This window comes from Hemiscyllium ocellatum, chromosome 10 (assembly GCF_020745735.1).
Source record: "Hemiscyllium ocellatum isolate sHemOce1 chromosome 10, sHemOce1.pat.X.cur, whole genome shotgun sequence".
NCBI classification, from domain to species: Eukaryota; Metazoa; Chordata; class Chondrichthyes; order Orectolobiformes; family Hemiscylliidae; genus Hemiscyllium; species Hemiscyllium ocellatum.
Genome location: NC_083410.1, coordinates 81,328,631 through 81,356,206, shown reverse-complemented (window position 1 = coordinate 81,356,206; position 27,576 = coordinate 81,328,631). Strand labels below are relative to the sequence as shown.

The 27,576-nt window shown below is 40.1% G+C and overlaps 1 protein-coding gene across 1 annotated transcript in view; it reads left to right on the top strand.

The window, feature by feature from the left end:
- Positions 1 to 27,576, top strand: part of plg (plasminogen) — an 85,706-nt gene that overhangs the window by 20,394 nt on the left and 37,736 nt on the right. Inside the window, exons 4-9 of the mRNA XM_060831140.1 lie at positions 1,313 to 1,427; positions 4,286 to 4,425; positions 12,100 to 12,220; positions 16,261 to 16,379; positions 24,359 to 24,521; positions 24,777 to 24,898. Of these exons, the coding sequence (XP_060687123.1) occupies positions 1,313 to 1,427; positions 4,286 to 4,425; positions 12,100 to 12,220; positions 16,261 to 16,379; positions 24,359 to 24,521; positions 24,777 to 24,898 (780 nt within the window). The remainder of the gene's footprint in view (positions 1 to 1,312; positions 1,428 to 4,285; positions 4,426 to 12,099; positions 12,221 to 16,260; positions 16,380 to 24,358; positions 24,522 to 24,776; positions 24,899 to 27,576) is intronic.

The window sequence follows — 27,576 nt, the reverse complement described above, 5'->3', positions numbered from 1 at the left end:
CTTCTATGAAACATTCTGGTAACACTCTTAGGGGCAACTACCAAAAACTGGATAGCACCCTCAAGCACCCTTATATCCAGATGGAAGAGCTTTTCTAGTGATGTTAGTTAGGTCTTTCAAGTCCTATTTGGCTTATACAATGATTAGTACCATCTACGGTGAAGACTGATTCAAAATTCTTGTTCAATTCTTCAGCTATACCTTTGTTTTCCATTACTGATTCACCAGAGTATTTTTTTATTGGACCAATACTCACTTCATGAATAGTTCTTTTTATAATATCTATATACAGTAGTCCCCCAATATCCCCGAGGGGTTTGTTTCAGGACCTACCACGGAAGCCTGAAACCACGGATAGGACAAACCTTAAAATGGGAAACGTACCTTCTCGGCATCCTCCTGGTCCCTGGTTCTGGAAGGTAACCTATAATATGTTTGGTTCCCTATAATATAATGTGATGGATGTAGGCAAGGTAGATAGGGAGAAACCATTCTCCTCGTAGAGGGATTCAATGGAAACAGGACAAACACTTTAAAGGCAAGGAGCAGAATGTTTAGAGGGGAGTTAAGGAAAAATTGTTTCACTAAGGGTTGTGGGTATCTGGAACTCACTGTCTTAAAGGGTGATAGAGGCAGAAATCCTCATGACATTTGAGAACAATTTAGATGAAACATCATAACGTACAAGGATGTGGACAAATGCAGAAAAAATGATTAAGATAGATGGATGTTTGATGACAAGAGTGGATACAATAGGCTGATGGCCTCTATCAATACTGTAAAGCTTTATGACTCAATGAGTTGTTTCTACATCCTGGTTTCAAGAACATAGGCCATCCCAATCAGTTGTGCTAACCCCATGATTAGGTAACAGGACTTCCGCTCCAAGTTTTCCAAACGTCTTGTCCTTCCGAAGTGACGCATATTCTTTCATATTTAGGTCCATATTATGTAATCCTGCAGCCATGAGTTTACGATGGGCTATCAGATTGTACGTCATTGATACTAAATGCACTACTAGTTCATTTGTTTTGTTTTGAATGCTATGTGAATTCAGATACAAGATGTTTTTTCCTTTTATTATTATAGTAACTGCTATAATCCTATTGATTCATTTTTGAATTTATACTGTCTATCGCTTCCTGAAATTGTTTATTTCTCATTTCCCACGTGAATACCCTTCTCTCTTCCCTTGTCTCCACTCATTGATTTACCAAATCTTGCCAAACTTGCAGACTCTATTGGTTCAAATGTTTCCAAAGTTTAACATTATTTAACAATTTACCAATTCCTTTCTTTTCTTCTTCCTTAGCTTTTCTGTTGGAGTGCAAGTTTGGCAATGGTGAAACATACAGAGGAACAGCAAAAAAAACCATTTCTCGTAGAGCCTGTCAAAGATGGGATAGCAACACACCACACAATCCAAAGTCAGTCTTTAATCTTCTTCATTTAACATGTTTAACTTGACTCAGGATTAAAAAAACACTAATAATATTACAAGTAATTGATAAATATATTTGGACCAGATTGTGTACTGTACTTAATTCATTGGCTTCTTGTATTTAACATAATTTCTCTCAATGTGTAAACAATTACAAAAGTATTGAAAGCAGGCAATGTGTGCCAACAGGCCACAGCCAATAGATTATGTTTAAAGAAGAGCTTAATAGGGTCAAACGAAAGGACTTTGAAGAATTCAGAACTTGCCTCCATTCAATTGTGTGTTGCTTTTTGCTAAAAGTGTACTAATGACATGCCAAACAGTTGTTATTATTACATTAATAATAAGACACCAGAACACACTGAATTAGCCCATTGATATTCAGACATAATGCAAGAATATTGCAGTCAAGATTACTATATTTGTGTACCGAAAGCCACAATTATATAAATCCTCTGGTCTTAGTAACCAAACTTTACAACCTACAAACAGAAATTGCTGGAAAAAGTCAGCAGGTCTGGCAGCATCTGTGCAGAGAAACCAGAGTTAATGTTACAGGTCCAGTGATCCTTCTTCAGAACTGTTCATGTTGTTTCAAATATAATGATTTTAATTAGCTTCCTTATTACAAACTTACTTTAAACCATTTTCAAGAGCAAAATCCATTATTGGATCTAGTTAGGCTCCTCTGACTTTGTTGGCTGTGTTTATTGTGAGCACTGGTGGAGAGCCCACATATGTACAAGAACATGCATTTGCGGTCCCTTGTCACTGTAACAAACAAAATGTGATGCATTTGTCTGCAAAGTCATCTGTGTTTCCTATTTGAAGTTATTTTCTGGGATTTGTGGTCTACACAATATATTTCCAGAGATGCCCAGTCCAGTTGCTTCCTCCACTTGGCCAAAAATCTGACAAACAAAGAACTGTCCATCACCAGCACACTTTATGCACATGCTCCAAGCACTGTTGGATACTGCATCTGTGTGTTGCTCTCCGCTGCAGTGGATGATAGCTGGGTGGCAATGTGGCAAATAACTATTTTGCCAGGGAGGGAATATTTTGCATCCTCAGTGTCTCCCCAGACCCCTCATTTCCAGCTTCCCCAGCCAGCATGTTCCCAGTCTCCTCCTCAGCTCCTCCTTGGCTTGTAGCCACAATAAGTGCCATGCAGATGTTGATGTCAGTGAGACATGTACAGATATTTCCTGCAGTCTGTTACAGCTCACGTCACAACCTGTTTCTGCACATGAACGGGTGCTCTTTTGGCATTCGGAGTAATCACTCCATATTTTGTTTGGCAAGGCAAGTACAGTTTTTAGTAAAATGGCTCTCCTTAGTGGCAAAATAAAACAACTACAACCATCTTCACTGCAATATATTTTTGTTACATATGATTGATTTTACATTTTAAAAAATGCTTAGAAAAAGCATTATTCTTTCCTAATATAGTACAGATGGAAAATGTTACTGAGAAATTTTCCTGGGGCGTCAGAGGCTGAGGGGTGACCTTATAAAGGTTTACAAAATTATGAGGGGCATGGATAGGGTAAATAGGCAAAGTTTTTCCCCTGGGGTCAGGGAGTCCAGAACTAGAGGGCATAGGTTTAGGATGAGAGGGGAAAGATACAAAAGAGACCTAAGGGGCAACTTTTTCACGTAGAGGGTGGTAGGTGTATGGAATGAGCTGCCAGAGGAAGTGGTGGAGGCTGGTACAATTGCAACATTTTAAGAGGCATTTGGATGTGTATATGAAGAGAAAGGGTTTGGAGGGATATGGGCAGGGTGCTGGCAGGTGGGATTAGATTGGGTTGGGATATCTGGTGGGACCAAAGGGTCTGTTTCCATGCTATACATCTCTATGACTCTATGACTCTCAAGCTAAACAGAATATCAGTTCAAGGGACATTGCTAATGTTCATGATTCATGATAACATTTTCACATCCAATTCTCAGCATCGTGTTTTAGAAAGGATAGCAATGTTTGGAATGGGTAAAGGGGAGACTTACTGGAACGGTTATGGGCGTGGAATGTCAGTTACGTAGAGAAACTGGAGAAGCTAGGATTGTTCCTCACTTCAGAGAATATTAAGGAGACATTAAACAGGATCTTGATTCAATAAATAGAGAGAAAACAATTCCATTGGCTGAGGGTTCAGAAAAGACAGGACAAAGATTTACAACCAGAGAACCAGAGAGGAGATAAGAAGAAATTATTTTATTTAGTGTGTTACTTTAATCTGGAAAGCACCACATGAAAGGTTGATGGAAATATTCATTACTAATTTTCTAAAACAAATTAGATATACATTGTCAAAGCTAAAGTTTCCATTTGATATGGAAAAAAGAGCCAAAGTGGGGCTAATTGCATAATTCTTTCAAAACGTCAACACTCGTATGATGGACCAAATTGTTATAGAAACATAGAGAGTAGGAGCATAAGGTGGCCACCTGGCCTTTTGAGCCTGCTCAACCATTCAATATGCTCGTGGCTGATCACCTAGTTCAGTATCCTGTTCCTGCTCTCTCTTTGAGCATACCCTTTGACTCCTTAACCCGAAGGACAATATGTAACTTCTTAAAAACATTCACTGTTTTGGCCACATCAAGACCATAAGAATTAGGAGCGGAAATAGACCATTATAATTGTGATTACACTTTGAAAGTACTTTGCAGGCTGTGAAGCACTTTAGGATGTGCCTGAGTTTTGAAATACAATATATAAATATACGAGATCTTGACTGCATTATGTTTAAATTTTCAATACACCATTTGTCTATTGCCAAACATGTATTGCCTTCAAATGAACACATTTTTAAAGTGACACTGTTTCTTTTCAATTAGTTACACCCCAGAGAATAGCCCACATGCTGACCTGGAAGAAAACTATTGCAGAAATCCTGACAATGATTTCACAGGGCCCTGGTGCTACACTCAAGATGTGAATAAACGCTGGGAACACTGTCTGATACCAAACTGTGAAGGTATTGTCATGTGGAATTTGACCTTTGAAAGAATGTCTGAAAGTTCAGCCACGACAAAAGAAAAATAGCGAACTGGCTGGCCTACAGAATGTACACAGCGCAGGATTAAAGCTACTCAGGCTGTTGGAAGGCTAGAAACAATGTGACATTGCACTAGTTGCTTACCTTTCCATTGACAATGTGAACTTTGAAATCAGGAGTACAATTTCTAACTTGCAGCTGGCATCAAATTGTAAGTGGCAAATGCTGAAAAGTTACAGGGAGAAATTAATAAACTTGCAAACATTCATGCAGTTGGCAGGTTAATTTCAATATGTTCAGTAATTTCAGGAAAACCTCTTTACCCAAGCATAAACGATTTAAGAGGAGGTCAGCCAAGCATATTGCAATGAAAGGAATTGAAGAATACGTTGAAAGAATTAGACAAGTGAAGGCTGGAGGAAGAGGTTAGTATAGAATATAACCACTGGATTTGATCAGTTGGTCTGAATGTCCTGTATATGTTCTTGGAAATGTTTCCATTTCTGGTAAGGCCAACATTTATTGAACTTTCTTAATTGCCCTTTGAGGTATTGGTAAACTGCCTTCATCATCTGGTGCACACTGTGTTGTGAAGATGTTCCCAAATGGTAGCTTTGATATTATGATCTAGGCTAAAACTGCACGATACGTCAGATGCCAAAGCTTAAAACTAGTTTGCATACATTTATTTTTGTTTCGTATAATTCATTAATGTGATAATTAGTCATTGAAACATACATATATGAGACTGCAGATTTTTCTTTAACAGAAGTTTATTGCACAGAGCAAATTTTAAAAATTACAAAACATACAGCAAAATTAAGATTCAAAAACAGAAATTGCTGGAAAAGCTCAGCAAGTCTGGCAGCCTCTGTGGAGAGAAATCAGAGTTAATGTTTCGGGTCAGAATGGGGGTCTGAGGAAGGGTCTCTCGACCCGAAACATTAACCCTGATTTCTCTCCACAGAGGCTGCCAGACCTGCTGAGCTTTTACAGCAAATGTCTGTTTTTGTTTCTGATTTATATCATCTGCAGTCCTTTTGATTTTAAAATTAAGTTTCAGCCTGGTTCCAGATATGATTCAGTATACAGATGTCAGTCCAGAGAAGTTATACTGTTTGTCTGAACTCCTTGGGGTTCTGCTTAACTGACTCATTCCAGATTCTTTTGCTTGGGTCATGGAGACAGTTGGATGAGTCTTCTACAAATCTGCAGACTTTTCACAAACCTGAGAACCTAAACATTCTGAGTTCTACTAACCCAGAAGATTTCTGACCAAACTCTACTGGTTTGGGAGCTTCATGACATATCCTTCTGCTGAGGAAATCTATTCCCTGAAAAAATCACAAATCCTTCTTCGAAGGAGGGAAACCATTCTGACAAAATCAACATATTTCAACTGAACTGAACATTTTGCCTCTGAACAGTATGTTCTTTTTAAGAACTGCACATCCAAGATGCTTTTCAACTGAAAACCAGGATAACGGCCTTACATGTACACATTTTCTTTACCTGTTATAAACCCAACAGTGTAAGCATCTTTGCAGTAATACCACAAGGATTTGTAGTCATTGTTCTGGAAGGACTTCATAAATATTTTTTAATAAAAACCTTCACAATAGTAACCAACTGCTGCTATTTTGAAAACAAAATTCCAAAAATAATATTAATACATATAAATGATATAGCTTTCAGTATACCAGGTAGGGAGTTCCAGGATTTTGAACCAGCCATGATGCGGGATCATCAATATATTTCCAATTTAGTATAGTGCATGATTCAGTGGAACTGTGGAGAAGGTGATAATGTTACCATGCAGATTTTATGGATTGAATTTTACATTTTTTTTAACTTTAGTGTCAGTTTCATCAAGTTTCGTGGAATGTTTCTCATTGAAAGGCTTAGTAAGATCTCTCACCATATCTTACCAGATTTATTTCATTAACTACAAATCCATTGTAGTTCCATTCTACTACCTGTTATCCCAGAACAACTCGCCATTGCTGGAATAACACAAAATGGACCAGAATCCCCGGCACCAACACCATATTTAAAAGGCTGTTGTGCACCCTGACAAGCATGGTCAGTCTGGAGCTGCCCGCCATGGTACCTGATTTTTTCCCTGAGCATGGAAGGCAAGGGAAAATTCATACTTCATTTTGTGGGCAGACATCTGTCAACCTTGACACACACAATGCTGAAGACCAGGGACATCCTCATCCCCTAGGCCTGCAGAAAATGCCATGGCACCAGACCAAGCCAGCCCGATCCAGATTGCCTTTTAGGTCAGTGCAGCCTCAGCTGGCTGGAGGAAAACAGAGCAATCTAAGAAGAAGGTCAATAACCGTCTCTATGCTGCCAGCACAAATGCTGCCATCCTCTCTCCAATACCTCATCCTCACTTTATATTTGCTGCTGAACCCATCTCCTACCTGGGCCCATGTTCCACCACTTTCACTATTGACAGTAACATCTTTCCTCACTCACTATCATCTATCCTCGACTCCCAATACCACTAAACCTATATGCCTTCTGCGCTGCCAACTCACTCACTGAGAACTTTGCCTCACCTTCACCAAAATTACAGCTGTATTTCCATTTTCTTCTACCTTATTGCCTGCCTCTACTTGCTTCCAGGACAGAACAGCCCACACCCCATAAACATGCCTTCCATTGACTGGTGAAGTCATAGTAAGTATCGTAGCACACAGATGCACAAAGTTGGAACACTTTAACTAGGCAGCATCTATTCTTCTTATAGTATCTCAAATTTCAATCTCTGACTTAAACTTAGCAATTCACACAGGGTTCAGTAATAGCATCTACTACGTTTTTCTCCATTCAACTCTTGTACTTACTTAGTTTTAAGCTAGAGGTTCTTCATTAATTTACAACAAATTAGGTACTTTGGAGATTTTCAATTTTGCTAGCTCCCAGTTAACTTTGCTACTTCCATTTGTAACTAGATTTAAAACAGTTCTCTTTGCTTTGCATCCACCCTTTCCCAGTTCCATTGATCCCAGACACCTCCCCATCCCACAGTAAACAGAACTTCCAGACCTGGCAAATAAATCCTATCAACCCACTCTGACCAACTAGTGTTAAAAGGCAGTTCCTTCCCCTGGCCTACCTTGTGGCACTGGCAAAAGGCATCCCCAGCAACTATTTCAATGCCAGCACTTACTTAACTAGCTGTTCATTACTCATTCAAGCAACACCATTTCCTTCCCATCTTTTTTGCTCACTAGTGAATCGGCAGCATACATAAGAATGAAACAGCCTATGCTCAGAGCAGCAGCTTCTCTACTTACAGGGTGATTTTTGTCCCCCTACTAATCATGAATCTGTCTATCTCAGCCCTATGTATATGCAAGGACTCTGCCCCCACAGAACTCTGTGGCAAGGAGTTCCAAAGGCTCACAACCCTCTGAAAGAAGAAATTCCTCCACATTTCTGTATTAATTTGGCACCTTTTGTTCTGAGACTATGTCCTTTGGTCCTAGACACTCCCATGATGGGAAACATCCTTTCGGCATTTACCCTATCAAGCTCCTTGAGAATCTGTCTATCTCAGTGAGATCACCTCTCATTCTTCTAAACTCCAATAGTGGAGTCCCAACCGGTTTAGCCTTTGCACATAAGGCAAACCCTTCACACCAGGGATCATCCTTGTGAATCTTCTCAAAATTATCTCCAATGAAGTGATATCTTTCCTTAAATAAGGGGACCAAAATTGCTCACAGTATTCCATTTTTGGTCTCACCACAATATAAACTCCAAATCAGATACAGCCTGCCTCATAAGGTGATGGTCTGTGGGAGAGATCCAAAGTTGATGTTCAGTGGTGAGTGAGCAGATATTAGCAGCCCCATGAGTGAAGCTTTAAGTCTTTAATGGTTTTGGAAATTTAAAAAAGGAGTAGTAATCCAAGTTGGCAAAGAAGGAAGTTCATATTGAGTTCAGGATAGATACCAGGGCAAGTGTCACTACATTGTTAGATAATGAACCATGATTTAAAAAAAACACTACCTACAGATGAAAACAATGCAAAAACTAGTTTAGAAGCCATAATATTCATGATCAGAGACATGCCACAAGCATCTTTCCAAGAAACAGGATGACAAAAAGTGCAAAACCTAAACATACCTCACAATCACAAATTCTCTAGCTTGAATGTCTTGGACTCAATCTTTGTCAAATGGGGAAAAGAATTAAACTATAAGTTAAGGAACAGTCAGTAAAGAAATAACCAACCATCATGCTCAGTTAAAAAAGAATGGTCAAAGAACACCTGATAGAAGGGTCCCTTTTTTTGAATAAGGGTTTAAGGACCTGAAAGGGTTAATGTTGAGGAGTGCCTTAAGCCCCAATCACTAAGATGATATCATCAGGGCTTGGTGGGAGAACAACTTAAAATCTCAGAAGTCTAAACACATCATGTGTTTTCATCACAGGCATTCATACAAAGACTATTATGTTAATATATCTTGTATATAGTTGCTATAATGCAATAAGCTACATTTTGATTGAGTTAAGAGCCTCTTCTCATTAGATGACCAAATGATTTTCCTCTACCAGACTAGGCCAAGCAGCCCTTACACATTAAACAAGATCAAGGCAGCAAATCCACACTTTAGTGAGTGGTAATAAAGAGAATATAAACAACATGGTGAGCAGTGGTATGGATTATTGCATGATGGAATCCAGACAAAATAAAACAGAATCCATTGAGATTAGTTAAACTGGAAGAAGAAAACTGTTTTGATCTGCCAATAATTTGGTAACCTGTATCTATACTAATTTGGCACAAATGTTTTCCATGGCTATCAACACTGAAGAACACTCAGATTGCAAGAGACAACAAAGTTTGTAAGGAGAAAAACATGAGATAGTCAATGAACACCATGCCCCACATGAACAAATTTACAAATCTATAACTGATTAAATGGGGAGTCCAACACAACTTTGTGAACAAGTAGTTTTGACAGATTCAGATCTGTTAACAAGAAACCGAGATGACTAGGCTGAATCAAATTCAAGCATGAATATTGATTTATCTTCCCAAAGACAATCCCCAACAACTGTGACAGAGATTATGCCAAGCTGGATGCAATAATCAAATAGTATAAGTGAAGAAATGAACATGTTGGTTTCACCAACAACACAATAGTTGAGGGTCCAAACCAGACAACATGTTGAAATAAAAGATTCACGTACTCCAGCACAAATCTATACGTGGATTGGGAATGAAAATCTGCAGACTCCATGAAAGCCATCACTGAGAAGAGATGACCAATGATCAATGCTGCACAGATTTTGCAGACAATTGTCTGTTTCAGCAGAGCAGATACATGAAGGAAGTCTAAAATGTTAAATGTCCTCCAGTTTCATAGGATCTGCAGTCTTCAGATTAGCAAGCAGGGAATCAAAGGCGGTCTTCCAAATTTTATGACAGCTACTTAGAGCAGAATAAAACCTCCAGATTGCTTCAGTTTATGAAGTCAGTCATCAGAAGAAATGAGCTAGTGGTTAATGTAATTATGTATGCAAATGTATAATCTCAATACAGACGAAAAATAACTGGAGGAATATATATGGATCTAAAAGAGTAACACTGAGGAGTGCCATGAGCTCAATGCACTATGATGAATCATGTGGACTTGTGGGTAGAACAATTGAAAAGGTGTGTGATAAGGTGCAAGAAGGCAATGCCCTAGTGGTATTATTGCTAGACGGTTAGTGCAAGGATTCAGGTAATATTCTGGAGACCTGGGTTTCAATCCTGCCAAGACAGATGGTGGAATTCAATGAAAATCTAGAATTATGAGCCTGTGAAATTTTTGGTGGTTGTCAGGAAAGTGTCACTAATGCCTTTTAGGGAAGGATGCTACTCTCCTGACACAGTCTGGATTACATGTGACTCAAGACACACAGCAATGTGGTTGACTCTTAATTGCCTTCTGAGGTGGGCAATAATTGTTAGCTGAGCTAGCAACACCCTCATCCCATGAATGAATAATAAAAACAAACTTCTTATCCCCCACAAAGTCTCCATAATAACTTCATAGCTATAACTAGTTGCTAACATTCAAATAAACTCCAATTTGTTAAGCACTTCTAGTTGACTGGAAAATGATTCCTCTCCTACTACCCCAGATCATGCAGGCCCTGTACTTCCTACATTTAAAGATGACAATGGCAGCAAATTTCATCATGTGTAGCAATTTATATAATAATGAGCCAGCACACCAGTACAACAATTTCAACTTTGAAAAGACTGAACAACTGAGAGTCACAACTTTCCCAAAGTGAAGAAATGTTTCTTCACCTCATTCCATTTAAAGATCATTTAACTTTTCAAATCAAAGCCCTATCATACAACCCTGTATTAAAAGGTTATTTAGCTAACATATAGAATTACATAACGACATATGAAATTGCCAACAAGTTTTGAATTTACCTGTCAAAATATTTCTGACTTCAAACTAGCTTTCTCTATATACTGAGATGCTATGAGCTATGTCTCCTCTCATAACAGGCCAGATTCCATGGAAACATTGGTTTTCTAAAATATTTATTTCTGCAAAGCACTAGGTGAGAGCAGAATCGGTATGTGCAGAATCACTGCTACAATATTTATCCTGGGGCTATAATACTTCCATATGACAGGACTAGAGGCAGGAATCCTGATATCAGGTTCCACCAACTGTTCAGGCCTATGGCTCTGTGTTAATTCCTATCTTCTGACAGGTAAGAGCAGGGAATTAACCTGACTCCATTTTTGATCGGGTTGTCAGCATTGAGAGGTGTATTTATGATCTAGGTGTGTGTGATGGATTGCAGAACTCTTCAAATAAATATGACCCTGCTTATTATTTTAAAGATTGATTTCAGCAACAAAGCTTGCATTTTAAACCAGAATATGAGTGCCATTTATCAACAGCCCTTTCCACCAGCAAGTCAAAACTGAGATTTTTAAATGCACATTATTTCCATTAAAACATATCAATTGCAAACTGTTATTCCTTCTATTTGTTCATGATAACAAACTTCATTATATCCACATGCATAGTTCCAGCATTTGATCTTAATATCACCACAAACTCTTGGTTGAGGCTACATTCAAAGTTTGGGTAGTTAAACAGAGCAAGAGACATAACCGTAAAATTAAAGCTGGCCTTTCCAGAAAATTTCAGGTTACACATAAGAGTCATGGAAATCTGGAATTCTCTTCTGCAAACTAGCTATGGACACTGGGTTAATTCAAATATTCAAACTGATATTAGCAGATTGTGTTACTAATATTTCTGGTATCAAGCAGATAAATTGAATTGAGAAATATACATTCTATGATTTAATTGATATTGGCATTGTTCACATTGTTGAACTGTCCAATTCTCTTTTGTTTTTACAAGAACTTTAAGCGCTCCCCTTAGTTCAGTAAGAACCAGCCTACTCTGTGAAGCTTTGGACTGATCTCTCCCAAACTAAAATCGAGAGACTTGTTTTCTCATCAATGGCACTGGGTAAATGCACACCTCTAGATTTGAATAAATAATTCGTTCTTTCTATTCTGTGATGTTTTTGCACAACTCTGCTCTTTTTTTGTTGCACAACAGTAATGCCATGGGTTATGTGACATTTTGATTACAGAGGAGTGCATGTTCTGCAGTGGCGAGAATTATCGTGGCAAAATTTCCCAAACAGAGGATGGTACCACATGTCAGCGCTGGGATTTACAAACACCTCATCTTCATGGATACAGCCCAAGCATGTAAGTAAGAGAATTCACTATCTGTATTTTCTTTCATTGTTCTTTAATTAATTACCATTTGGAGTAAAAGACAAATATATTTTGTCTGGGAAGTTTGGTTCTGATATTAAACTTTGACCATTAGTTTGGTAGTGTTGACACTTGAGGGAGAAAGGATTGAATAGAATGCTGAAACTGTGGAACATGAGGGTGATTTAACAAAATTGTGATGAACTTCTTGCACCTCTTAACTATATTTAGGTCCAAGTATCAATGGCCCCACTCTCAGCAATTGTTCACTTCATTTTTCTCTCCTAATTTGGTTTGCACTCTGTCTCTCTTTTTCTTTATCTAGCTTTTTTCTCTAATGCCTCTTCTTTCTTCTTCTATTTATCGTAATACCTAGCTTGTTCTCCTCTTTAGCTATACGTGGAGGAGTTGTGCTGAGAAAGGAATCCCATTCCCCTTATAAAATGGGAAACAAAGTTAAGAGTAGCTACTCAGAATGAGAAAATATAGTGGTATTCCACAAAGAAGTTACTATTATTCATTATTTATGTAATGAACGTAGAATTGGAAGTCAGTACAAACTGTAAATTTTTAGGTAGCAACAAATTGTTTGGTTAATACAAAGGAGCAATAAAATAAATACCATGGAGGCATTCAAACATGCAGAAAAGGCAAATTATTATCAAATTAATTGCAAAATAGTAAGCAGAGCATGTTGGGTTATGCGAGGGATAAGAAGGAGGCCATGTGTTGGAAAAGCAGAAGCCTAAATGAGAGTACAGCAACAATGTTAGCCAAGTGTACAAATACTCAAATCAATAAAGTAGTGATGCATGCCAGGAAAAAAAAGGAAAACCAAGTGCTAGTGTTCAGTTCTAGGTGGACAGAATTGAAAAGCAGAGAAGATATGCTGAACTTGTAGAGTCTTGTTTAGGTTACACTTGAAATACTGAGACAGTCCTGGTCGCCATATTATAAACAAGATGAAAGCACTAGAGAAGGTGCAATCAAAATTCAAAGAAATAGGAGGTCACACGTCTCAGGAAAAGATAGATAAGCTGTCATGCTTTACTTAAGAGGGATGACATTATAGACATCTTTAAGTTTCGTTAAAAAAAATTTGACAGGGAGATATATAGGCAAAATGCTTCTGTCTGTGTTGTGCACCAGAGCAAGGGGTCATATAACATCTAGTAATACTAATGGGAATTCAGGTGCGAATGTCTCTACTTAAACAATGGTACCAATACACAACCACAAGGAGTGTTTGAAGTGAATAGTGTTGACATGTTTAAGATGAAGCTAGATAAAATAAGGAACAAAAGAAGAGAAGGATATATTACGATGGTTAGATGGAAGAGAGTTAAAAAAGGTTGGCTTGGAGCATAAACTCTTGTACAGAACAGTAAGGTCAAACAGTCTGTTTCTGTGCTTTAGATGCAATGTAATGTTTCTAAAGTGGAACCATCATGATGGAAAAAGTCATGAGCAATACTGACCCTTCCATTCTCAAAGATTTGAAAAATCGAGCAAGTGGTTAACATTGTACAGGACAACATAAAAGAGCCAATACTTCAATAGCAAAGTCATCTAGTTTCAACTGCTCAGATACAGTTGTTACCTGGTTACCACCCTCGACAACAGTTATTGAGTTGGCACAAAGAGGATAAAAGTCAAAACTGTATCAGCTAACGACCAGCTTTATTAGTCTAGTTAAAAACAGACATAAAATTCACACTGTTTGGTTAGGAAAAGTTTAACAGCAGGTATGCAGTTTATACAAGAAACTAAGTACACCCTTACTGGTTTCTATGACATCCCCTCCTGAACAGTTAACAAAAATAAAGGCTAATATCCAAAAATGGAAGCTCATGCAGGCCAGGAGATTTCTCCCAGGTCTTGCGATTATCTCCACACTTCCAAGCGTAGAGTCCTCAACTCTGCGAAGGTTGGTCTCCAGACATTTTGCAGCTGGCAAGCCAAAATCCTTCATTTTTATTCTTTTTACTTATCTTACCGAAATGTGGTGCAATGTCCTTTTGGTTTTTAGCTCGTCTGACAAGCCAGTGTCTTTCCACGATAGGCTCACTTCAAGGACGCTGTTAGAATGACCTCATTATTTTTCTTGTAACTAAGGAATTGCACCTTATGCCATCCCTTGGAGCTGATCTGGTTCGAGCCAACCCAAGATATTGGCTGGGGTTTAGATAACTGCAATTCACAAGTTTGCTGTTTTTATGTGTGGACAGCCCCTGGCTCACACAATAGACTCACCAAATGTGTTGAAACACACCAGCTGTGGCCACCTGTTCCACAAATGCAAAATGAGGGATGCTTGGATGTGCATTGTGGCTATGTGTTCCAAAATATGGAATACATTACATCAACCTGTCCCTAAGAACTATTGTGAGAAGAACCTAATTTCTCTTTTTAACTCATCAGACCATTAAATAGATAGTTAAACCAGATCTCCCATTAAATATTTTTCCACTACACCAAAGTAGAAGAAGTAGAAGCAGCAGAAAATGATTTTGCTTGGGTTGTGCTAGGGAGGGTGAGGCGTGTGGAAGTTTCTGGAGACCAGTTTGCCAGCAATCGAGGTAGGAATGGATTTCCATCACAGTTGGAGCAGGCCTTTTGTAGCAATAAGACTGAAATAGCAACATTAAGAATGTGAGGAGCATGCTGATGCTAGAGTTTTGCTGCTGTTATGTCACTAAGCCTCTTCCTTCAATTCAAAGTTGTTGCATCGGGAATTGGAGATGAGGTGGTTGTGGGGTTTTTTTTTAGATTAGATTGTGGGCGGCACGGTGGCACAGTGGGCGGCACGGTGGCACAGTGGTTAGCACTGCTGCCTCACAGCGCCTGTAGACCCGGGTTCAATTCCCGACTCAGGCGACTGACTGTGTGGAGTTTGCACGTTCTCCCCGTGTCTGCGTGGGTTTCCTCCGGGTGCTCCGGTTTCCTCCCACAGTCACAAAGATGTGCGGGTCAGGTGAATTGGCCAAGCTAAATTGCCCATAGTGTTAGGTAAGGGGTAAATGTAGGGGTATGGGTGGGTTGCGGGTCGGTGTGGACTTGTTGGGCCGAAGGGCCTGTTTCCACACTGTAAGTCTAATCTAATCTAATTAGATTAGATTACTTACAGTGTGGAAACAGGCCCTTCGGCCCAACAAGTCCACACCGACCCGCCGAAGCGCAACCCACCCATATCCCTACATATACCCCTTACCTAACACTACGGGCAATTTAGCATGGTCAATTCACCTGACCCGCACATCTTTAGACTGTGGGAGGAAACCGGAGCACTTGGAGGAAACCCACGCAGACACAGGGAGAACGTGCAAACTCCACACAGTCAGTCACCTGAGGCGGGAATTGAACCCAGGTCCCTGGTGCTGTGAGGCAGCAGTGCTAACCACTGTGCCACCGTGCCGTGTTGAAAATGCTTTCATTGACTGCCCGCTAACTCAGCCCCATTCCTAAAAACAGTATCAATCTAAGTTATTTTAGTCTACTGTTAAAGAGCCTTCATCATATTCTCATTTCGAAATTAGAAGTTTAAGGAAGAAGTGAATGTCAGGCAAGATTTTGCTTCAAACCCTGTGGGGGAACCACAAACTAAAATAATTATGAATGAATTCCAAATGAAGAAATTCTGGTCTCTTGCACATTAATTTTATCTTTCTTAAACAGCTATGCCTTCAACTGCCCAGATTCAAACCTTTCATCTTAAAACATCTCTACCTATATTTCCTTTTCTGCCTTCCTTTAAGACTTACCAGTTTGACCAAGCTATTGACCACATAAACTAGTATTGTATTTCCTTGTGGCTTGATGTTGATTCTTTCCTGATAACACACTTATGAAACTCCTAACCATAAAAAATGCCCTGCAAAATCCAAAATGTGGTTGTTGTACCTAAGCAATATTGGAAAACAAAGACATTTCTGTCAACAGTATTTTCCTGAAGGCACCTTGCAAGACTTACAAGCACATCAACTACTTACTATCAAAATTTTTGAGCCCAATGTAAAACTAATGACCTTCAGTTTTCCAGATAAATATCTTGAGGAGAACTACTGTCGCAATCCTGATGGAGAACCCAGGCCATGGTGTTTTACAACTGACATCCAAAAGCGATGGGCATTCTGCAATATTCCACGTTGTGGTAAGTTTCTCCATTCCATCAGACATGTCCTTTAGTGTCTGTTCAAACAATGCTATTTCACTTTTAGGAACCGGTGCTTGACTGAATCAATCCAATGAGTGGAAATCACTTTCTGGTAACCTAAAATAGGTTACATTTACATCTTGGAGGAAATGCTATTGGAGATATTATCAGATGAGATATTAGACATCAGTCCTGTCAGATTTCCATAAAGGATTCTATAGTAATATTTTTAAAAGTCCAAGATAGCTCTAGGCAGAAGCACTATGGGAAAAATGACAAGTACATCATCTCGTTAAAACATTTCAATTCTTATCTCCTGGTTCCTCCAATATTGTGGTCCAGTAATGATCAATCACTGACCTCTCTGTCCTTGTGGCACAGTGACAGTGTCACTACCTTTGGGCCAGGAAACCCAGGTTCAAGTCTTACCTTACTCCAGAGGTGTGTAACAATATTGCTGAACACGTTAATTAAAAATACCTAGCTAGCCATGCCCACATCCCAGGACCAAATCAAAATAAAAGTCATCGATTCATAAAGCATGGAAACAGGTCCTTTGATCAAACTCATCTGCATCAACCAGATATCCCATTCATCAACATTTGAACCATATTCCTCTAAGTCCTCCCTATTCATGTACCCATCCAGATCTACAAATAAGGTGCATGAATAATTAAACTGTTTCACTGGTGTGGACTGAAGGATCCACCAGAACACAACTCTGGTGTAATTTAATGTCACTTTGAAAAAAGGAACAATTCAAATGCAGCACTCCCTCATTACTGTATTTTATGTCAGCCTAGATTCGGAGGTATTCTTTCAAACATCTGACTCAGAGGTGAGAACATTATCCTTGAGCCAAAGCTGATGCTGGAGCTCACTACCACAAACACTCTCGTCTCCTTTACTCTACCAGAAACCTTGATCCTCTTGCTGGGAAGATGTTCGAAGAGAAATCTTATTTCTGTGTGATTTTTTTGCAATCGCTGACTGCACTCAAGCCTTCACTTAATACATCAGCTGGGACCAGTGGTCATTGGTGAGAACACATAGCTTAGCGTGTTTCAATCTTTCTGGTTCAAAGGAAACAAATTTAGAGACCTATCACTTGGTCCTGTGGAGACTAGCAGAAAATCCTGATTTGTAGCCCATTTTTAAAATTGTTTCCCTGTGCTGTATGTCACTTTCCAATCAAAGATGGAATGTGTGACTTTGGAAAAGCACAGCAGGAGAGGCAGTAACCCAGAAGCAGGAGGGTCGATGGTTTGGGCATAAGCCTTTCATCAGGAATGTTTGGGAGTGGATGAGCTGAGAGATAAATAGGAGAGGGGGTGGGGCTGGGGGAGAGATTGCTTGGAATGCCATAGGTAGATAAAGGTGGGGGTTGATGGTGACAAGTTGCAGCAGATAGGTGGGAAGGAAGATGGACAGGTGGGACTGCTCAAGAGGATGGCGCTGAGTTGGAGGGTTGGATCTGGGATGAGATAGGGGGAGGGGAGATGAGGAAACTGGTGAAATCAACATTGATGCCATGTGGTTAGAGGGTCCCAAGGTGGAAGCTGAGGCGTTTTTCCTCCAGGCGTTGGGTGGCTAGGGTTTGGCAGTGGAGGAGGCCCAGGACTTGCATGTCCTTGGCAGTGTGGGAGGGGGAGTTGAAGTAGTCGGTCACAGGGAAGTGGGATTGTTTGGTGATGTGTCCCAGAGATTTTCTCTGAAACATATATTCAGAATACCGCCCACGCCCTCCACCTCCTCCATGAATTTCATTTCCCCAGCACCCAACACTTCATCTTCACCATGGGCATCCAGTCATTGTACATGAACATCCACCATGGCAAAGACCTCCTGATCCTCTGTTTCTTCTTCACTCACCGACCCAACTGATACCCCTCCACTGACACGCTCATTCAATCGCCTGAACTGCTCCTCACTCTGAATAACTTCTTCTTCAAAACCTCCCACTTCTTTCAGACCAAAGTGGTAGCCATGCACAGGTGCATGGGTCCCAGCTATGCCTGCATTTTTGTTGGATACGTGGAATAGTTCAACTTCTGTAGTTACATTGGCACCATTCCCAATCTTTTGCTCCATTACATCAATGATTGTTTCGGCGCCACCTCATGCTTCCACAAGGAGGTTGGACAATTCATTGAATTCACAAACACCTTCCACCCTGATCTCAAATTCACCTGGACCATCTCAGACATCTCCCTCCTCTACCTGGACCTCTCTGTCTCTATTTCACGCTACCGACTCAACATAGACATCTACCTTAAATCCAACAACTCCCATAGCTACCTGGACTACATCACTCCCCACATCCCCGTCACTATAAAAACATGACCCCCATACTCCCAAATCCTCTGTCTCCACTGCATCTGCTTCCAGGAGCAGTATCTGAACATCCCAGATGGCCTCCTACTTCTTTCCCCTCCCACATGGTCAAAGATGCTCACCAGTGCATCTCCTCCACTTCCTGCACCTCCGCCCTTGAACTCCACCCCTCCAACTGCATCACGGATAGATTCCCCTGGTTCTCACCTTCCATGCACCAATCTCCAGATATAATACACTATCCTCTGGAATTTCCACCATCTACCGTCAGACCCCACCACCAGAAATATATTTCCCTCCCTACCCCTATCAGCATTCAGCAGAGACCATTCCCTCCATGACTCCCCTGTTATGTCCACACTCCCCCACCAACCCACCCTCCACTTCCTGTATCATCCCTTGCCACCACGCAAGGTGTAAAACCAGTACCCACACCTCCCCCTTCACCTCTATCCATGGCACAAAGGATCCTGGTAGGAGAAACTGCCTACAAGCATCTGCTCTTGCAATCGGCACCTGCTTTGCTCTTTGTTCTTATCAGGTATTCTGATCCTCACACCTTCTCTACTTACAGTTAAGAAGTAGTTGGCAGTTACAACACAAAGCTAATTTCCTTCACATCCTCTGCAAAGAGAAGAAGAACCATGCAAGTACAGACCAGCCTGTCAAATGACAATGATTGGGAATGTTGTGGAGACACTAATCTGAAAGAAAATTAACTGCCATTTTGAAAATATATCACTACCAGTCTGTATGGTTTTATGAAGCGAAACTCATTTTGGACAAACGTGATTGAATTTTTTCCCAAAGGACCAGACAGAATTGATATTACTTTCAAATGTCATTTAGTGGTTGCCCTTCTTTAGGAAGGATGTGGTTAAATTTAAAGGGGTGCAGAAAAGATTCACAAGGATGTTGCCAGGATTGGAGGATTTGAATTATCTTGGGACGCTAAATAGGCAGGGGCTTTTGTTCCTGGGACTGTCAGAGGCTGAGAAGTAGCCTTATCAAAGTTTATATTATCATGAGGGGCACAGATTGGATGAATAACTAAGATCTCTTTCCTCGGGGGAGTCCAAAACTAGAGGGCATAGGTTTAAGGTAAGGGGGGGGGCAACAATTAAAAAGGACCTGAGGAGTAACTTTTTCATGCAGAGGATGGTGCATGTAAGCCACAGGAAGTAGTAAAGGGAATATTGAAAAGGCAACTGGATGTGTACATGAATAGGAAGAATTTTGAGGGTTATGGTTTAAATGCTGACAAGTGGGATTAGGTCAGATTGGGATATCTGGTCAGTGCAGATGAGTTCAATGGAGTGATCTGTTTTCATGCTTTATGAATCTATGGTACAACATGTGGACTTTGACTTGTCTTCCTGGATTAGGCTGGGCTCATAACAACAGCTCTAACAATGTTTTATTATGTGTCTTCCCATTCCTTGTCACCACAGCAGCTGCCTATCCTTAACAACTTACCAACATGGCTTCCCTCCCCTGGTGTGAATTTCCATGGTATATTTTCATGAAGTTATGCTGAATGAGTGTGGTGATATCACCCTTTTCTCTTTCTGCCAGACAACACAAGTGCCTTTTAGTTCACATTGTTCTTCTCAAAACAATTTTTCCTCCTCTTCAGTATATCTGTGTAAACCTACCATATTCAGCTCCTCTAGCACAATTGACAACGTTGATGTCCTGTACTGCCTCTTAGCTACCTCATCTGTTCATGGTTATCTACTTGAATGAGATCTGTTCCCTTCTGGAGCATTTTTACCTTTATGACCACTGCCTACATTGATAATCTAGCAGCTTCTGCTCATTTCTTAATTGCTGTACATGTCCCCCTTCCTAAGATGATATATCCACTGTGGACTCCATGCTACCATATAATCATGTACTTGTCTAAGGACGTATATTACAAGTGTTAGCCTATTGAGTGTGGTGGTACATTGAGTGTGGTATCTGCATTAAGCATTTCAATTTGTTTTCAAGTTTCTATTTCTTCATTCCAGCACTCCTGAAGAGTGGATAGTCACTGGTTAACTTTATGGTATTGCCCATCTACAGGTTGCTTCACTGAATCACATTCTCTTGCAAAATTGTTACTAGCATTTAGTATAAATGCTTTACTACCAAATAAAATGGACTTAAAAGATCATGCAGTTCTCTTTTTCTTAAACTGTATTCAAGCTAGATATTCCTTTCTATTCTGATTATCATTCTCAAACTTTTAATTACATCAAGCCAAACTTTATCCTAAAAATACTGGTCTCATCTACACTTGCGTTTCACTATAATCTACATAAATACAAAACTGACATATTCAATCGAACTAAGCTGTGATAAATTATTTCAGGTTCTCAAAATAACTTCTTAAAAATTATTTCTAACTTCTCTTCTAACTGGGGCACTACACTATTACTGTTCTATCTCATTTCGAAACTTATGGGGAACCTTTACTTTCCAAACAAGTATTCTTGCAGTACCCTTAAAACAGAAATCAAACATTTCTATTTGATTTCAGGCATTAACATTTCTTGCACATTTATTTACACTCAGCATAAAGTAACTTGTGAAATTCCTATAGACATTGCACATCTCAAACAATTCCAAATTAAGATATCTGATCAGCATGGATGGATTGGATCGAAGGGTCTGTTTCCATGCTGTACATCTCTATGACTCTATAAAATAAATGTTGTTGAACTATCAGGTTTTCATTAAATTTAAATTTCCATTTTTAAACTTGTTTTCATAGAAACTATTTATGCATGATTATCTGTCTGTGTGCTTATTCATTATTTTATATATCCGTTGTCTTTGACCAGGACTTGATTTTATTTACTGGCTCTCTTCTAGAAATGAAACAAGGAAAAAGCAAAGATGCCACGTGGCTTATAAATACTCCAAATGACACATCATATATTGTGATCTATTCCTTTAAAATTCTATTTTAAACTTTCTAACATCTCTGCTGACTTTTCTTCCTGATCTGTGTGACTTTAGTTTCCTGTGGCCTCAGCTAGCTTGTTCCACTAACAGCCTGTGTGGGATTCTCTGCAGTATCTCCAATGCAATCACACTTCTCCGATTATGTAGATTCCAGATTTGCACACAATACCCTAGCTTTGGCCTAATCAACACTTTATGTAGTTCTAACATCACCTCGCTACTCTTAAACACTGTGTCTTGGCTAATAAAAGCAAATATTGGAAATGTTTTCTTTATCGTTTTTTCGACCTGTCCCACTACCTTAAAGAACCTGTGGACATGAATAGAAATATAGAAACATAAAAGATTGGAGCATGAATAGACTATTCAACCCGTCGAGCCTGCTTCCCATTCGTTATGATCATGCTAATCATCAAGCTCAGTGCCATCCCAATATCCATTGATTCCTTTAGCCACAAAACTATATACATTGCCTTCTTGAAAACGCATAATGTTTTGGCCTCAAGCACCTTCTGTAGCAGTTAAGACCTTAGGCTCAACTTTCTCGGGTATGAAGAACTCACACCGAAGTCCTTCAAATCCTTGGTGCTTCCCAGGATTCCATCATTCAATTTGCAGTCCCTTGTTTTGTATATCCTCTCAAACTGCATTACCTTACACTTTGCAGGATCAAATTCCATTCGTCACTGAGCAACTCTTCAGACCAGACCATTTATATCATTCTGTAATCTAGGGCTGTAATTACCACCTCACTGTGATTTTATTGATCAATCCTCCTACATTCAAGTCTAGATTGTTTCTAAATATCGCAAATAGCAAAGGGCCAACATTCATCCCTGACCCTGGCACCAGGGAGCAACATACCACCCTGGGCATCCTTTGCGTTTGCAGAAGTGCCTACCTGTTACCCTTCTAATTGATTCCTCTGCCATTTATAGCCATACTGTTCTTTGTCCTCCCCTCTTGGGAGAATCAGATGAGAAGTTTGGCAAACCCTATCTCAACATCAGAAGAGGATCTCCAGCATCTGCAGTCCTCACTTTCTCCTAGAAGATTTTAACCTACTGCAAATCCTCTTATAAGGATGCCTTCCTTGAAGAAGCTCTCTTCCTCCCTTTACAGGGATTTCAGTGAGTCCCTCTCTCACTGCACATCTCAGGTCATCTCCTCTGCCCAGAAGCTCTTACCTATCACATTTCCATCGCCCCTCCCCCAAGTCCCTCCTCCCTCCCTTTTACCTTAGTCTGCTTGGCACATTTTCCTCATTCCTGAAGAAGGGCTCATGCCTGAAGCGTTGATTCTCCTGCTTCTTGATGCTGCCTGACCTGCTGCGCTTTTCCAGCAACACATTTTCAGCGCAACATCAGAAGAGTCTCACTCCAACTTTTAAGGTTTCGACAAGTGATGTGACAAGTTTCTCGCTAGGTAGCAGCAAGTCTGTCATGTGTTATTTTTAAGCTGGATTTTTTTTTGGGCAGTTCCGCCCTCACCTCTAGGAGGTTGAGGGATAACTTATAGGGGTTTATAAAATCATGAGGGCATAGATATGGTGAATGGCAGGTGTCCTTTCTCTAGGTTAGGGGATTTCAAGACTATGGTGGCATATTTTTAAGGTGAGAGAAGAAAGATTTTAAAAGATGTGAGGGGCAACATTTTTTCCACAGAGAGTGGTTTGTGTGTGTAATGAACCTCCAGAGGCAGTAGTGGATGAATTACAATGTTCAAGAGATACGTCAATAAGTACACAATGAGGAAATGTTTGGAGGCTAAGCGCAGACAGGTGAGACTCATTTATTTTGGGATTATGGTCAGCATGGATTGGTTGGACCAAAAGTCTGTTTCCATTCTATATGATTCAATATGTTCCCAATTAAGTGGCTTGATAAAGACTTTGTTGACGTTCCAACTCATCTCAGCTGTACATGTTACTAAACACGGTAAACAAATTATAGTCAAGAAAATTTGAAACCAAAGAGCAGGGACCTGGCAGATTCAGCTTGCCACTTGCTCTGATGGATTTCCATGCTGTGTATAACAAAACAGCTTCACAGGACATGACCCATAGGCACCAGCCACATGCACTCTTCAGCTGAGGGGATGGGCATCTGTCATTCGCCAACCCCTCATGACCATCATGACAGCTTTCCAATACACTGACAGAGTGTGCTAAGTTGAGTAGTCATCAGTCATGGAAGTGTACATCTTGCTGTATCCAGTGTGCTGTACCAGTCTTACACTTGCACCTTGTGCCAGCAGCTTACATGGCAAATGCACAAGACATGCAGAGAGCGAGCAGCCTTGTGTTAAAATCTTAAGGGCACGTATTTCACTGAAGTCCAGGGAGGCACCTATCTGTCAAGGTGTCCTGGCACAGTATGCCAAGAGCTGCCTCCCATATTAGTTTAGGGGTTTGGCCACAGTCAGGCATTTGATTGGGTAATCTATTTTTCTGTACTCAGGGGTGTGGGTGAGGCTCATTGTGGAATTGATATTGGAATTTATAATCCAGAATGCCTCAGTACTGCTCACTCATTCCCACTTCAGCCAACCACCTTTCCCTCCTCATTCTCCATCTACTTTTTCAGAAAGCTAGAAACTAGTTTACCCATGTTATCCTACCATCTTACATGCACATTAACATAACTGTACAGGCCCTCAATACTAAGATAATTGTTTTATGCCTTTTGAAGATGAAGAGCCTCCTGCTGTTGAAGAAGAGACAGACTGTTACACAGGCAAGGGTCAGAAGTATCGTGGAACTGAAAGGTCAACCGTTTCTGGTAGAATCTGTCAAAGTTGGGATGCTCAGAGACCACACGTGCATTCAAGAACTCCAGAGAACTACCCCTGCAAGTAAGTAAATGTCAGCAGCCCTTGCTTAAAGTGCTTTCTGCTCTATTCCCTGATGTGGGATTAAGTTTTAATTCATTTGTATGGGCCATCTGAGATTGATTGATGATTTGTTCTCAATCTGTGCAACTTTGCCAATTCCAATCAGGATTTGACACTCCAGACTTCCATATATTCTATACTTGAGATGAAGTTTGTCACACACTCAAAACAGTATAGTATTTCTTTCTGTTTGATAACAAAACTACTGTTTTTCAGAGGACTAGAACATAATTATTGCAGAAATCCAGATAATGAAAAGGAGCCCTGGTGTTACACCACCGATCCAGACACAAGATGGGAATACTGTCAAGTACGAAAGTGTGGCCTTCAACCTGCAGGTAAGAATTGTACCATTCTGAGATGGTGGTTTTTTTTTATTGATATATATCATCTCCACTAAACTGTTTGTTATTCTGTCATTTGTATGATTGTCATTAGCTGGTCTGCAATCATATTGCTTGTTGATGTATCAACTGAGTTGCAGCTTTCTTATACAAGAGCATTACAATATGCAGTTGATCTCCCAGGACATATTAATGATAAAACTTAGACTTAATTCTGCTTCTGTGAATGTATCTCTTTCTGTTTTTAACCTCATATACAGCTATCTCACCCTAACTCCGTATGGTCATGACACAATCTTTTCACTGTTGTCTATTTCTTCTCTTCAATTTAGAAGATAGAACATAGAACAATACAGCGCAGAACAGGCCCTTCAGCCCTCGATGTTGCATCGACCTGTGAACTATTCTCAGTTCATCCCCCTACACGATCCCAAAATAATCCATGTGCTTATCTAAGGATTGTGTAAATCTCTCTAATGTGGCTGAGTTGACTACATTAGCAGGTAGGGCATTCCACGCCCTTACCACTCTCTGCGTAAAGAACCTGCCTCTGACATCTGTCTTAAATCTATCACCCCTCAATTTGTACTTGTGTGCTCTCGTACAAGCTAACGTCATCAACCTGGGGAAAAGCTTTTCACTGTCTACCCTATCTAATCATCTGATCATCTTGTATGTCTCTATCAAATCCCCCCTTAGACGCCTTCTTTCCAATGAGAACAGACTCAAGTCCCTTAGCCTTTCCTCATAAGACCTTCCCTCTAGACCAGGCAGCATCCTGGTAAAGCTCCTCTGCACCTTTTCCAATGCTTCCACATCCTTTCTGTAATGAGGCGACCAGAACTGTACACAATATTCCAAGCGTGGCCGCACCAGCATTTTATATAGTTACAGCATGAAATTGCAGTTCCAGAACTCAGTCCCTCCACCAATGAAACCTAACACACCGTAGCCTTTGTTTAGGAAAATATCCCTTCATACCACAAATCACCCTAGTGCTCTGAACTACCTACACTGAAATGATATCTTTCCTTAACTAAGAAGACTAAAACTTCGCACAATACTTTAGATATGGTCTCACCAGTACCTTGCCCAGTTACAGTAAGAATTCCCCACTCATATACTACAACTCTTTTGAAATAAGGGTCAACATTCCATTAGGTTTCCTCATCACTTGCTTTCACAGTTTGTCTGCATTTAAATGATATTATTCTTTTGTTCTTCCTTCTAAAATTTACTGCACCATACTTTTTTTGTCAATTTTTCTTTTGTCTACTCACTCAACCTATCTGTCTGTAAACTGTTTGTATCCCTTTCACAACCTGCTTTTCCACCTATTTGGTGTAATCTGTAAATTTGGCTAAAGAACATTTACTTCCTCCCTCCAAGTCATTGATAGATATTGTAAACACTTGCCGTCCCAGGGGAACCCCACTGGTCGTGGTTTGCCAACCTAGACAAGACCTCTATCTTCACTCATGGTTTCCTATTCATGAGGCAATTCTCTAACCAGTCCAATATACCACTTCCAAATCTGTGGGCTGTTATCTTATGACTTAATCTTTTGTGAGATACCTTGTCAAACACCTCTGGAAGTCCAAATATAACACATCAACTGGTTCCCCTGTATCCACTCTGGCTGAGACTTCCTTGCAAAAGTCTAATAAATTAGTCAGACACGGTTTCCTTTTCCATGCTGGCTCTGTTTGATTAGATTATGATGTGGAGGAGCCAGTGTTGGACTGGGGTGGACAAAGATAAAAATCACACAACACCAGGTTATAGTCCAACAGGTTTATTTGTTGTACCTTCATCAGATACAAAAACAGCAATTGTTGGGAACACTCAGTAAATCTGGCAGCACTTGTGGACAAAAATCAGACTTAATGTGTGACAATGCTTCTCCTTTAACAAGGTTATGCTGTTCTTGGCTTTTTTTTCCCCAGAGAAGTCGTAAAAGCAGTGATTCCAAAAAGTCTAGGTTTGAAGGGTTTTAGGGCCCATTTGATCATAACAAACATATACTGCCTCAGGCAAAAGGCTTTCAGGTTTCAATAAAAAATACTTGTCCAATGAAAGGGGAGTGGTCAGTTCTCCCAGCTCAGCCTTTCTTTGGTTTGGTTTTGTTTGTTTTTTTTTTAGCAGTCTGGCTGATCACTGAAAGCAGTCAATTAGTGTGTGGTTGCTGGTCTAAGAGGCAACTCCATGGAAGAAGTTGTTCATGCTGAATCTCCCCGCCATCTCTCTCTCTCTCTCTCTCTCTCTCTCTCTCCTGTAAGACTCTATATTTAATTTTGCCTTTTTTGGGGGTACGTTAATGGGGATTGTTGCAGGAATTTGGAACAACATCATTAAGTTAGGATGTTCTGTTGGGTTTTCAGATAGGTTAAATTATTTAGTATTCTGTTTGTGTTTCATTTGGTAACATTGCAAATAAAATCTGTTTTGTTTAAAGCTAAGTGGTTGGGCCAGCTGCATCACTCCTGGAATATCCACCTTACACCTGCTTAAAACAACCAGCAAAGATAGGGACCGGGCTACTTTCTTGAAATGTTTGAGGGTGTCTGGCCTGTCCATAACAAATGTTTTGGGCCCAATGACACTTCTTCAGAACCCAAAATATTAACTCTGATTTCTCTCCACGGATGCTGCCAGACCTGCTGAGTTTTTCC